General features: G+C 39.6%; 1 protein-coding gene across 3 annotated transcripts in view; it reads right to left on the reverse strand.

The window, feature by feature from the left end:
* Window positions 1–13,528, reverse strand: part of ano1a (anoctamin 1, calcium activated chloride channel a) — a 245,511-nt gene that overhangs the window by 5,901 nt on the left and 226,082 nt on the right. For all 3 annotated transcript variants that reach the window (XM_060940931.1, XM_060940929.1, XM_060940930.1), the window contains 5 exons: window positions 10,270–10,381; window positions 6,091–6,148; window positions 5,821–5,921; window positions 1,324–1,463; window positions 386–538 (listed from right to left, as the gene is read on the reverse strand). In XM_060940931.1, the coding sequence (XP_060796914.1) occupies window positions 386–538; window positions 1,324–1,463; window positions 5,821–5,921; window positions 6,091–6,148; window positions 10,270–10,381 (564 nt within the window). The remainder of the gene's footprint in view (window positions 1–385; window positions 539–1,323; window positions 1,464–5,820; window positions 5,922–6,090; window positions 6,149–10,269; window positions 10,382–13,528) is intronic.

The following is a 13,528-nucleotide window of genomic DNA, read 5'->3' on the forward strand; positions in this document are numbered from 1 at the left end:
CCACAAGGTGGTGTTCAAGTATAACCACAGATTTTTTTATAGAAGGAACCACATTTCAAGAGGAACACCTGATTTAGCTTGAAACGTGAGAAGAAAAAAAAAAGGTAAACACAGAAAAGACAGTAGAGGTTTCCACTGCTGCATTAGGACTAGTGTGAAATTATACTGTCGAAGTAGATCGATCTCGAAGTGAGGCTTTGTCTTAGACGCAGTGACAATTGTGACATTCTGTCTGACGTTTCATCCCGCCACCTTGTGCTGATCCTCTTAACAAGCTCTTCTAGTTTTGTTAGTCCATATTTACAGTAATGAAATCCTACCTCTACTGTCGCGTAAATATGAAAGGACAAAAGAAAGAATGGTGATATAGTATACAGATACTAACCGATATTTTTTGCTTTGCCAGCAATGGGCCGTCTGTACTCTGTGACGAATTTCTTGGCGTCGAGGCGGATCTCGAGAACGTTGTTCAGGAGCGCAAACAGAGGAGCCAGAGGGAAGGAGGCCACAAACAAGGTCACCATTCCAAACTGGATCACTAGATGATGAAGACAAAACGTATAAATAAGTTAGAGAAGACGCTTTGGGACCAAAAGGTTGCTGGCTCGATTCCCTGGAACAGTAAGAAAGGCTCTTTCTAGCCAACCCCCCCCCAACTGCTGGATAAGCGTGTCTGCAAAATACCATTAATGTAATAAATATCTCGTGTGATGAAGCATCATAAAGAACCTAGACTGAATAAGCAGCTCACAAAATAGCTTGGGGGTCCGATCCAGAGCATACATCATCAAGTGCAGTTTTTCAGGTGATCAGGGCAAGCCAACAGACATTTCCCACAACATTTCAGATGCATCTGCTGGAAGCAACATCGTTTTAGCTTGTGGAGTGGTTTCTACAACCAAAGCTTGTAATCTCACACCACTCTGCAGGACCCATGGTGCCACTCTCTTAGCAGAAGGCCAGCCCACGCTGCGGCAGCGAGAGCGATGAGCGAGAAAGCTGCTCGGATTCTACAACCTCGCTTTTACAGCGCTAGTAGTAAGCAGACAGCGTTTTCTGTCTGGGTTAGGTAACATCATCCAAATCCACTCAGATGTAAAGGACAACTGAGGACAGACCGACGAGATCATGGACTGCACAGACACTGACTCGACAGCCTTGATTCACAACGGCCTGCGTTTATTAACAATAAATCAAATGTCAAAATTTACACTGATGAGAAAGAAATAATGCGGTTTTGGGAAAATCTCTAGAAATGCAGTTGTCCATCTTGGAGTTGTTTCTTGTGTTTACATGTGTGCGTGGGGGTGTGCAGTGACTCACTCATCTCCATATACTCTGGATTAAGGCCAACATAAGGGTTGAGGAAGTAGTCTTTCTCATGTGAGGCCAGGGATTTGTGAAAGTCCTCTTGATTTGCGTCTCCCTTTGTCTTACAGCGGCGAAGCATTTTCTTCAATTTGCTGCAATGTGGAAATATACAGATTGTTTGCATATTCTAAATGGTTTTATTCTATCCACATTCACTGGATATGAGCAATCGCGCGCTCTGATTGGCTACTCTACTACTAGGCTATCGGCTCATATACTGTGAGTAGAGAAAAGCAAAAATGGCGAAGCGTGTTGCTGAACAAACCGAGGACGAAATAAAAACTCGACTCGAAAACAAAACCCCAAAAAATACAAAAAGCAACAAAATATGGAATACAAGTATTTGATGGTAAGAACATATCTTTTTTTTCCAAGAATTATTATCATCGCATTTTCACAAATTGCGACTGTCATTTCGCTGGTTCGTTTACATTCTTCATCTTTAAAGTGCCATTCCACCATTGGATGTATTCTTTGGCATAAAATACAATATATTTTATGACAACATGACTAGACAGAGAAATCTTTTAGCTTCAAAATGATATATCAAACATAATTTTTTGACAACGACAAGTATATTAATTTTGCGACCAAAGTCACCTACCCTTTTAATTTCCGCGCGGTAGTGAAACGTGATGTCATCGGCAGGTTCCCCTTCTTGTGTACCACGTGTCGGTCTATTTTTAGACCAGGAAACCCCCAAAGTGAGTGTGTCATTTCTCCTCGTATATGGGGGCCAAAAAAATTGCGAAAAATTTTGAGTTAATCTTTCAGTTAGCTAGATTTATTGGTATTAGCTAGATTTATTGGTATTATTTTTTATCGCGTTCTATCCGCCATTGCTGATATGTGCCACGTCACACGGTACACAAGAAGGGGAACCTGCCGATGACATCACGCGCGGAAATTAAAAGGGTAGGTGACTTTGGTTGCAAAACTAATATACTTGTCGTTGTCAAAAAATTATGTTTGATATATCATTTTGAAGCTAAAAGATTTCTCTATCTAGTGATACCATTTATACATGTTGTCAAAATATATTGTATTTTATGCCAAAGAATACATCCAATGGTGGAATGGCACTTTAAGCATTAAAATTTGTTGAATTTATTTATTTATTAAACCGGTTCGAAAGCTCAAAGAAGTTTGAAAATTACATCACTGAAATATCCAAGGAAGAATTAAACAAATGTCTAAAGCTATTCTATATCTCGGCACGACAGCAAGACGGCACTTTCTACAAAAAACAACAACACTAAAGTCAATTCGCGCAGCCATCGATAGGTTTTTAAGAAGTCCGCCTAAGCGGAAATGATTTTGGCGGACGTTTTGTATAAAAAGTTATTTATTTATCGACTTTGCAAAAAATAAAAATGCTCAGTTTCTCAAAATCCAGTGAATGTGGATAGAGAAAGAGTCATTCCACTCAATCTTGTCGTACATGGCTTATAGCCGACTCGGAGCTACACGTTTCGTCAGCTATTGGCTCATGTACGACCCGATTTCATGGAATAACTTAAATATACTGTACATTTCCATTTCATTATGTAAGCAATAAAAAAATAACATTGAGTGCTGCTAAAGAAAAATAAATGATTAGGGGAGTGTGAAGTTGCTGCTACAAATGCAAGTCCCAGTGTTTAACACCTTTTGTGACACAGCAAATTGTGAAATTTATTAACGAATGACACGCCAATTTTAACCAGTTATACAGTGCCCTCCACAATTATTGGCACCCCATGCATTTAATACTTTGTACAACCTCCCTTTGCTTGTAAAACAGCTCCGAATCTCTCCTATACCATTATACAAGGTTGGAGATACAGAGCAGGGCATCAGAGACCATTCCTCTTTACACAATTTCTCCAGATCGTCCAGCATCCGAGGCCCTCTCTTGTGCTCACTCCTTTTCAGCTTTTCAATGGGGTTCAGGTCAGGGGACTGAGATGGCCAGGGCAGAAACTTGATTCTCGGGTCAGATAACCATTTTTGTATTGATTTGGACATATACTTTGGATCATTGCCCTGCTGGAAGAGCCAGTGATGACCCAGTTTTAGTTTCCTTGCAGAGGCAGCCAGATTCTGATTTAAAAATGTCCTGGTATTTCATGGAGTCTGTGATGCCATGGACCCTAACAAGGTTTCCAGGGTCTTTGGAGGAAAAACAGTCCCAAAACGTCACAGAATTTCCATCATATTTTACAGTTGGGATCGGGTTCTTTTCATTATAGCCATCCTTTTTATACCAACCACACCTTGAGTGTTTGTCGTCACAAAACCTCCATTTTAGTTTCATCAGACCATTGAACATACCGTAGTTCCAGTCAAAGTTGTAGTAGCATTTCGAAAACTTCCAAGCGCTTACGTTTGTGCTTAACTAAGAGAAAAGACTTTCTGGCAAACCTTCCAAATCATCTGTTGACATGGAGGTGGCGTCTGATGGTGGTTTTGGAGACTTGGAAACCCCAAGATTTTACTTTTTCTTGTAAAATAGTGATCCTTGGGGATTTTTTTTTTGCCTCTCTTACCCTCCTCCTCACTGTACATGGGGGCAAAATAAACTTGGCTCCTCTTCCAGGCAAATTTGTAACAGTTCCAGTTGGTGTCCACTTTATTATTATTATTGGCCTAACAGTAGAAATTGATATTTTCAGGTGAGTAGCTTTATTTATTAATTTATTTTTAAAATCACCATGCCCTAAATTATGAAAGTCAACACACTTCTCCCTCATTTGGTTTGTGTGTTCTCTTATTTTTCCCATTTTGATGGATGACTAAGGGAATTTGGCCTTCGTGTTGCCTCATATTTGTTCCCCAGTTAATCAGGAAGTCATGGATTACAGCTTGAAAGTTCCTACACACTCCAATCAACTCCAAAATGTACAATTTAAATGGGAACCGTACCTCAGTTACATTGTGTTCACCATCATTTCCAGGGGTGCCAATAATAGTGTCACATGCGTTTTTGTTGAAAATATTTTTCTTGATGTGGGATTTGTTTTTCTCTGAATAAATTGATTTCAATTAAAGGTTGGATTTTTCTCCTTGTTTCAGTGCGAGATGAAGCGACTTCACCAAAAGTTGGATTTATTTTTTAACCCTTTTTACTAATCTTTACAATGGGTGCCAATAATTGTAAAGGGCACTGTAGCCCTTACATTTAGGCTACATCCACACGACAACGAGATTTTATTAAAAAAAATATCGCGTCCACATGGGCAACGGATCAGTAAAATATCAGGTACATATGGCAACGCAACGCTTGCTGAAAACGATGCAATACACATGCCACACCTCTACGTGCGCTGTAAGACGGTCCCATCGGAGACACCAGAACAATAGAAGAAGTAGACGCGTGCGCATAAACCCCTTCTTCTACCCGGTGTGAAGCACTCCACAGGAACAAGCACACAACAACAAGATGGCTGCGACTACGCGAGGAAATCGTGCCTTGTGTGTGTACAAATTAGTTTTATTAGTGTGCATAGTTTTATATAACTTAATTTTCTTATTGTGTGTGAACATTTTGAAAAGCAGTCTTATCCAATAAAAAAAAAGAAATTCAAGAAATGGTTCAGTTACTTGTTTATTTAAAAGAAAAGCTGTATACAAAAGTGAATGCAATGCAGTGGTTCATACAAAACAGCGAGAGTGCTGCTTGTTCTAGTCATGTGGTTGTGACATCATCGTAAACAAATCCGTTCTACTCATCCAGACGACTTCGCAACGGCGCCGTTGCCAGATTTTTCCACTCTGGAACCCGTTCTCAAAAAATATCATTTTGGGGCACCCAAAACGCCGGTACCGTGTAGACGCTAGGCCGAAACGATAAACAATTTTATCAGAATCACCTGAATCCGTTGCCGTGTGGACAGCCTCTTAATGTTTTGCAATACCTGGGACACAAATTAATTCCTGTTATCACTTACATTATAGCAGCTATTAACAGTTATTCCCTCACAAGCTTCTCTTTTTTCCTCTCTTGATCAAAAAAAAAAAAAAAATCAAAAATCATCATGTTACTGAAAAATCAATAAGGACTTTCCTGAGGTGTGATAAATAGTAAATATTAAATAAAAAGTCTCCTTACAGAAAACATCACCATATCAACGATTATGCATTTTTCTTTATTTAATAAACAGTTTTGAAATGTTTTTATTTTCAGGCTCTGATTATGTGCCATCTCTACTATAGAAGTCGGTCACGAGTTGTTCCAATAAATATGATAATGTATTAGAATGAGTGCATTAATATAAACCTGTGATTAATCTTGCTGTCAAAATTACCAAATCACAGCTGCTGTTATAGAAATTTAATACATTTGAATGGCTTTTCAATTCAGTTCATTCACTCACTCACTGTCAATTCGCTATTTGCAAGACACCGATATGAAATGAACACCATGGTGGTGGGCTGAGAGCGTACATACATATGGTCGTGTATACTCACGGAATGCCAATCTCAAACAGATTGTTCTGGATAAGCTGCTTGCCAAGCATGGTGATGCACAGCTGAATGCACAGCTCCATAAGGCAGCCACCGTGAGCACACTACAGCAGGTGCAAAACACACAAATCATGATCGCTCATGAAAAACAGTCGCTCTAGTAACACTTCGACTGGACTCATTTTAAAAGGTTCGACAAAAATAATGCTTTTTTCTACTACAAATAACAAAAGCTTGTACTAGTTGTATGAATAAGCTGAAATAAACACACACCTCCTCCATTCGGTAAGTCCCAATAACGTAGACGTAGTTGCCTGGACGGCCAATGAGCCTGAAGGTAATGCAAATAAAGTCAAAAGGTAAGGTAAGGCATGTTTACCAGCCACCACAGTAATGCAGACCCACCAACTTCAAAGAGGAATAATGTCCTACTGTATGTTTTCAATACCGTCCTTTCACAAAACACTTGTCTAAAGTAGAACTTGGGGTGTGTGTGTATGGACACAAGTGTCTTACTGGGAAATACACCATTTTCCATACAGCACATGGAGAACCAAAATAGTGACATAAATCTCTATGGTCACCCGTGAGGAAATCGGGGAATTCTCATCTCATCTCATTATCTCTAGCCGCTTTATCCTGTTCTACAAGGTCGCAGGCAAGCTGGAGCCTATCCCAGCTGACTACGGGCGAAAGGCAGGGTACACCCTGGACAAGTCACCAGGTCATCACAGGGCTGACACATAGACACAGACAACCATTCACACTCACATTCACACCTACGGTCAATTTAGAGTCACCAGTTAACCTAACCTGCATGTCTTTGGACTGTGGGGGAAACCGGAGCACCCGGAAGAAACCCACGCGGACACGGGGAGAACATGCAAACTCCGCACAGAAAGGCCCTCGCCGGCCACGGGGCTCGAACCCGGACCTTCTTGCTGTGAGGCGACACCGCTAACCACTACACCACCGTGCCGCCGAAATCAGTGAATTGCTTTGATAAATTTGGGTACTTTTTGTTTGTGAATGTGTCTATATAATAAAAAGAAAAATCACACCTCGGCTTGAAGATAATGAAGTTTATCTTCTCGTGTTGAAAAACTCGCATTTTTCATATGAAATACCTCATGGATATGAGTGACATTTAAATAATATTGGCTGGCATTGAGTGGTATATCAGATATATTCCATTTAGCTAACATGATACTGAACGAGTCGAAGACGAGTAGCTGAATGGAATATATCGGATAGGCCACGAAAAAAGCCAGCCAATATTATTATTATTATCTGTGATGACCTGGCGACTTGTCCAGGGTGTACCCCGCCTTTCGCCCGTAGTCAGCTGGGATAGGCTCCAGCTTGCCTGCGACCCTGTAGAACAGGATAAAGCGGCTACAGATAATGAGATGAGATTATTATTATACAGACATTCCTTTCGGGTGTTCAATGTGTCTTTCTCTTTCAAAATTCTCTCAAAATCTTCCGTATTTAACGAAGCAAACCTGGCGGCCATGTTTGTTTGCAAATTATCACAGTCGCTTCCTAGCGCAGAAGTTTTACGTCGCCGACGTGTGACGTCATGTTGTCTTGACAACCATGCAATATCGTAAACCATATTCAACGCTCATTCTCCATTGGGTCGAGTGACGTACAGTAATACACGTAGGATAAGCGGTACGCTAACAATATTGCATGCTATCAAAGCAAATGAACGAAACCCACAAGAAGGGAATAGAACACGTTTTTATTCCATCGAAAAAGTATCCTGTATGTATAATAATTCCTGATATTTCACTCTGATGATGTCACTCCCAGTGTTTTCCCACTGACTTGACATGTGTTGTCAAAACGGCGAACCGGTTCAAAATTAAAATTCTTTTGATCAACTTGCATACTTTTTTTTTTTTTGTGGATGTGTCCATATAATATAATGAACATTACATTGTTACGTGAATATCTGAAGTTTATCTTCTCATGTTGAAAAATATTTTCACTCGTTCACTTCGCTCACTTGTGAACAATATGTTCACCACTTGAAGATAAACTTCATATCTTTGTGCAACCGGGTAATATCCTCTATATACGGGCCATTTTAGAATTCGGGGTACATTTCGCGTCTCCAAAATAAACCTTTTGTGATTTTCCGCAAAAGAAACCCATACTGAAATCAGTTTTGAACAATTATGCAAATTATGACAAACTTTCACCAATAGCAATGCCTGATGTACATCTTAGACTCAATTTATCCATAAAACATTAACTAAATGACTCCCACCCCTCCCCCCACATTATTGACTGTCCTTGACTCCGAATTCATACATTCAACTCGAATAAACACAAGTCCAACAATCTGTTTTTTTGGGGCTTATTCTATTAACTGTTATAAAATCAATTGCATAGAAAGTGTATTTTCTGTATTATGGAAAATTTCAGTAATTTTAAAAAATTCATTTTTTTTAAATCCAGCCCAATGTTCTTGTCAACTCTGTTATAAAACCGCATAAAATCCACAAAGACTTTTAAATAATATGCATGGCACCTGCACCAAGTGATGTCACTTCCTCTGGCGGTAAACTTCAGAAAGGCAGTGAGATATGTTGTGTTTGTTTCATTAATTTGAGCAAAATGTTGCGGATTTTACACCAACAGTAGATTAATTATTCATCAAATCTGTTATTGTGATATTGGAGTGAATCTCTCACTCATTTAAAAAACAAAAAAAAACAAAACAAAAAAAACAATAATATGATTAAAATCCATAAAATTCTGTTTTTATACATGCCATGTGGAGTTAAGACACAAAATGGTGGAAAATGTCAACTCATCAGTTCTATGAATGGATTGCCCAGTTTAACAGTAACAGAGTTGACAAGGACTAACAGAGTCAACACTTGAAATGTACCCGCAGTTATAGAATGGGACACACACACGGGCTTCGTCCAAAGCCACAAGGCACGTGTGTGTGTGTGTGTGTGTGTGTGTGTGTGTGTGTGTGTGTGTGTGTGTGTGTAAAAAGCTGCTGTTCAGCAGTTTTAGTTAAAACGTAGAAACTTGAAAAGTTTGCATGTAGGAAATCAGAACATTTACTGTAGAAAAGTATACTCATATAAAGCACTTAATAAAGTGTGCATGTAAACCTTTCTACACTGTAACTAAACTTTACACCTTAGCTTTTTATTTGTTTAAAAACAAAAAAGATAGAGGGCGGCACGGTGGTGTAGTGGTTAGCGCTGTCGCCTCACAGCAAGAAGGTCCGGGTTTGAGCCCCGTGGCCGGCGAGGGCCTTTCTGTGCGGAGTTTGCATGTTCTCCCCGTGTCCGCGTGGGTTTCCTCCGGGTGCTCCGGTTTCCCCCACAGTCCAAAGACATGCAGGTTAGGTTAACTGGTGACTCTAAATTGACCGTAGGTGTGAATGTGAGTGTGAATGGTTGTCTGTGTCTATGTGTCAGCCCTGTGATGACCTAGCGACTTGTCCAGGGTGTACCCCGCCTTTCGCCCGTAGTCAGCTGGGATAGGCTCCAGATTGCCTGCGACCCTGTAGAGCAGGATAAAGCGGCTAGAGATAATGAGATGAGAAAAAAGATGGAGGTAACTATAAACCCCTGTATAATCACATACTAGTTTCGACCATGATGGCTGATTCAATCCTCCAAGTTTAGACTCACTACCCCCCCCAAAAAAAGCCATTTTTTGTAAAAATTGTTGGTGGCATCCCTAATAAATATAGCCAAGTTAACTGACATTGGGTGGGTTTCCCAAAAGCCTCTTAATGCTAATTGCGTCTTAACTAGGAGAGTGTGTGTTCATTGTTAGATTAGATTAGATTAATCTTTATTGATCCCTTTGGGAGGGTTCCCTCAGGGAAATTAAGAGTTTATATAGTGATGCTCGCTCTACCATTTACTGTAACAATGATCTTTGTGCTACGATGCTTTTGGGAAACCCACCCATTATCTATATAAGCTATTTGTCTCATGTTAGCCGAGTCAAGCATACATGGATAGATTTGATTTCACATTAATGAAGTAAAATCTTTCCCATTCTCCTTAACAGAAAGCACTGAAACGTGTTTCATTTTTGCTGATGAAAAGAATCAACCAAATGTTCCTCAGAATATATTCTGAGGTTTTTCAAACCACCATTGCAACTAAAGTCAATCATTCCAGATTTATATGTGATTGGCTTATTGATCATTTTTATATGGGAGGAAAAAAAACAAGACGACTCTTTGGCATTTTTTTTTTAGATAATTCATAGCAGTGGACGCTGATGTTTAAAATGCATGAAGGTTGGCAGGTACTGTATATGGTTGTACAGCTTAACAGCATAATGTAAGGGGGCTGTATGGAGAAAACCATGTTGTAATTACACTGTTCTCAGCATCGGTATTTCTGGTTATAACAGTGTTGGGCTGATTGAAAAATATATTTTAAAAAAAAATGCTCTGACCTGCCTCTGAAGAAAGCCAGGTAGACGATTGGAGTGAAGGCGTTGGCAAACTTCAGGATGAAAGCCTTGAAAATCAGCCTCTCCTCAAAGCGTTTGTCTGTTTTTGGCACTTCTGATGAATTTCACAGAAGATAAAAATATCAAGTCTGACTTCAAACAGAAACCCAAGTCAAGTCCAAAGTCAAGTCTAAATCTAACCCCCCCTCCCCCAAGTCTAAATCATCTTCCTAGTCGTTAAAATTGTGACTTACAGATATACTCTGCACGCTTGGTGGAAGTCAACTGAAACTATAGACTCCCAAGCCAAACTTCTAGCTATTGCTTACGGCACACTGTTAGAAATAGGGGTACAGTAGGAGTCCATTTCTGTCCCCCAAGGTCCAATCTACACTAATGTACCCCCTAGGGCTCATTATTGGACTTCAGGGTAAATATGTGGACCCTTTTAGGGTCAAAAAGGCACATCTATGTTCCCAATCAGTATATAAATGGTACAAATAAGTACCTTAGAAGGTCCTACCCCAGTGACAAGCTGTTGAACCTCTAAAGGTACTTTGTTTTCTGAGAGTGCAGTGTATTGCTGCCATGTCAGAAAGAAAAAAGAAACATTTTAACAAGATATTTTCACATTATTGTGACATACAAGCTTAATATTATACCATTCTTGTTACAACATGAAAACGTTTTATGTTATAAGGACTTTCACAATCAGGGTCAATTTTTCAGGTTCACAATAGTCCAAAAACCAAACCTCAGATTTTTGTGTTTCTTTGCTGCCAGAAATGACCCTTTGAGATGGAAATGAATTGTGCAGAATTTCAGAGCTACAGGTCATACACTGGGTGCGTTATTTGTGGTGAGAAGACAGCATATACATAGTGTATTCCTAAAACCGACCACCTTTCTTATAGTCCACAAGAGTAAGGGATACAAAGTGGAAAACTATTGAAATGGATGTGATGCATGTTAAGTACAGATTTTCAATAACTGTACAGTGATGTTTGTACACGGTGGTAACTGTAATAACGACTGAAGTGGGGACGATTCTTGTGGTTTTCCAGAGAGGACACTTTTTGAAGGACTCACATTTCAACCACATGTGAAGCGCTGCTGCAAATGTGTCTTACATCTGTTTCAGGTCCTGTTTTTTTTTTTTAAACTGTGCAACAACAGAGTATTCAGTTTCAAAAGAGACAAATATTTTCTTCAAAAATCATTTACAACCTCATTGTATGGAGAGTGATTTCCGGAGAGGACATTTTTGCTGGACAAAGGATCCTGTCAGAGGCACTGAGTTTACAAAAAAAAAAAAAATTAACTTCCACTTAAATATATTTCTATTGTGATTGAAAGTACTGTATACGTCCCAAAGTAGAACCTAGTTAGTGCTAAAAAATAAAAATACAATTCTGAATTTATAGTAAAATCCAAGTGTAATAATTAAAGTAGAATTAAATGAAATGACCACAAGGTCAAAACCTGAGCCTGCATTTGACTCTTACAAACATATTTATAAGAACTTTCGGAGACATTCCTGCTGTAGGTAGGGCTGTAGGTGTATACCGTATATACTGAACCTAGTTGCAGGAAATAGTTGGCGATATTCAAAAAGACAACCATGATTGTGAAACGGCTCATAAGGTGATAAGTTGGTCTCGGGAGGAGGTGGACCCCCATGATATGTAAGGCCCTGGCCACACTCCAGCTCGTGATGGGTTTGCGAATACTTGATGAAAAACTGGTAGCATCGCAACCAATCGTGCAATACACGGTGAATGTTCACCAAGCTTCACAAGTTGTTTTTTGTTGCGTCTCTGCCTTGTGAGTGGCCAAAAACATTGCGAAAAAGTTCAACGCATGCATTGAAATTTGGTGGCCATGTTTTTGTCAGCAAACTAAGCAGCTGGGTTTAGGGATATTTCCCGAAGCTTGGGGAACCTTCTTTGAGCCTCTTGAGATGTATTTGTCTCAAATTCATGTCCCTGATGCTTGCGGGAGCCTTATCAAGCCGCTGTGTTGATGTTGCACAACCTTCACCGAGACTTAAAAAGCGCATTTACATTCGGGGATCCTTCAGAGTGCGTTGTACACGCGCTTGGGACCCAGTCATTATGGGAAACACCTGATGCTGATTTGAGCACAATCAGCACACACATACTGTATAAGGACACTTTTCATAGAGACTTAGCAAGTATTCCATCAGGTATGCGGCAGTAGATGGATCTAAGTGCAGGAAGTGTGTTTATTAGCAGGTGTGATATTTACAAAAAAAAAAAAAAAGAAAGCAGTCTCAAATATGGCTAGAAAGAAATGTGACCGTGAGAATGATAATACTTCACAAAGCCTCGGTGTCCTTACATGTGCGTGCTGATTGCGCTTAAATCAACATCAGGTATTTCCCATAACGACTGGGTCCTGTGAGCGAGTGTGACTGCTCGAGCGTGTGAAGGTGTGGTAGTCAAGTGTTCGCCTGCTGCAGGACCACAACTTTTAGCTCACCTCACCTGTATATCGCCATGCATCGTCACCAAAACGCCTCATTTTCATCGCTAACCCATTGCAAAACAGCTGTAGTGTGACCGTAGTTTAAAATCCTTCCCAGTGTATGTCTATACTTATTACATCGTCCACCGTGCTCAATAACTGAAGAATCTCACCACGTTTCAACCCAAGCATGAAGTAACACCTAATCAAATCATGTAAATGAGCCACATTCCTTAGTTTATTGTTCTCTGCACACTGTTTCCCCTCAACCCCAATCAAACATGAGTTTCACCTTAGGGCCTCATATAGATGATCTTGTTATACTGTAACTTAACACATCACGTTATAAGTTGAAACAATTTATGTTACAGCAATAATATGTTTTGACAAGAAACATTTCTTGTTATAACGTGACAAGTTTGTAAATAATATTTTGCTAAAATGCAAAAAACATCTTGCTGTCGCAATAGACGTTTCGCATTAGAGCGTTTTTCTTTTTCTTATGGCGTGGCAGCAATACGTTTGTATAGTTGCTAAGAGAATCTGATCGATTTAAATCTGGAATAACTTTCAAATATTTTTTAAAAAGACTGAACTTTTAACTCCCCCCCCCATCCAGGAATTAATCTATGTATTGCACTGAAGATGTCAGTGTGTCACGATCAGAGGTGGGAAGACTTTTCTTTCACCTAATATATACTTTTGACTTTTACTCATTACATTTGAAAAGAAAACTCTCTACTTTCTACCCATTACATTTTCAAACATCACTACA

Source organism: Neoarius graeffei, chromosome 15 (assembly GCF_027579695.1).
Source record: "Neoarius graeffei isolate fNeoGra1 chromosome 15, fNeoGra1.pri, whole genome shotgun sequence".
NCBI lineage: Eukaryota > Metazoa > Chordata > Actinopteri > Siluriformes > Ariidae > Neoarius > Neoarius graeffei.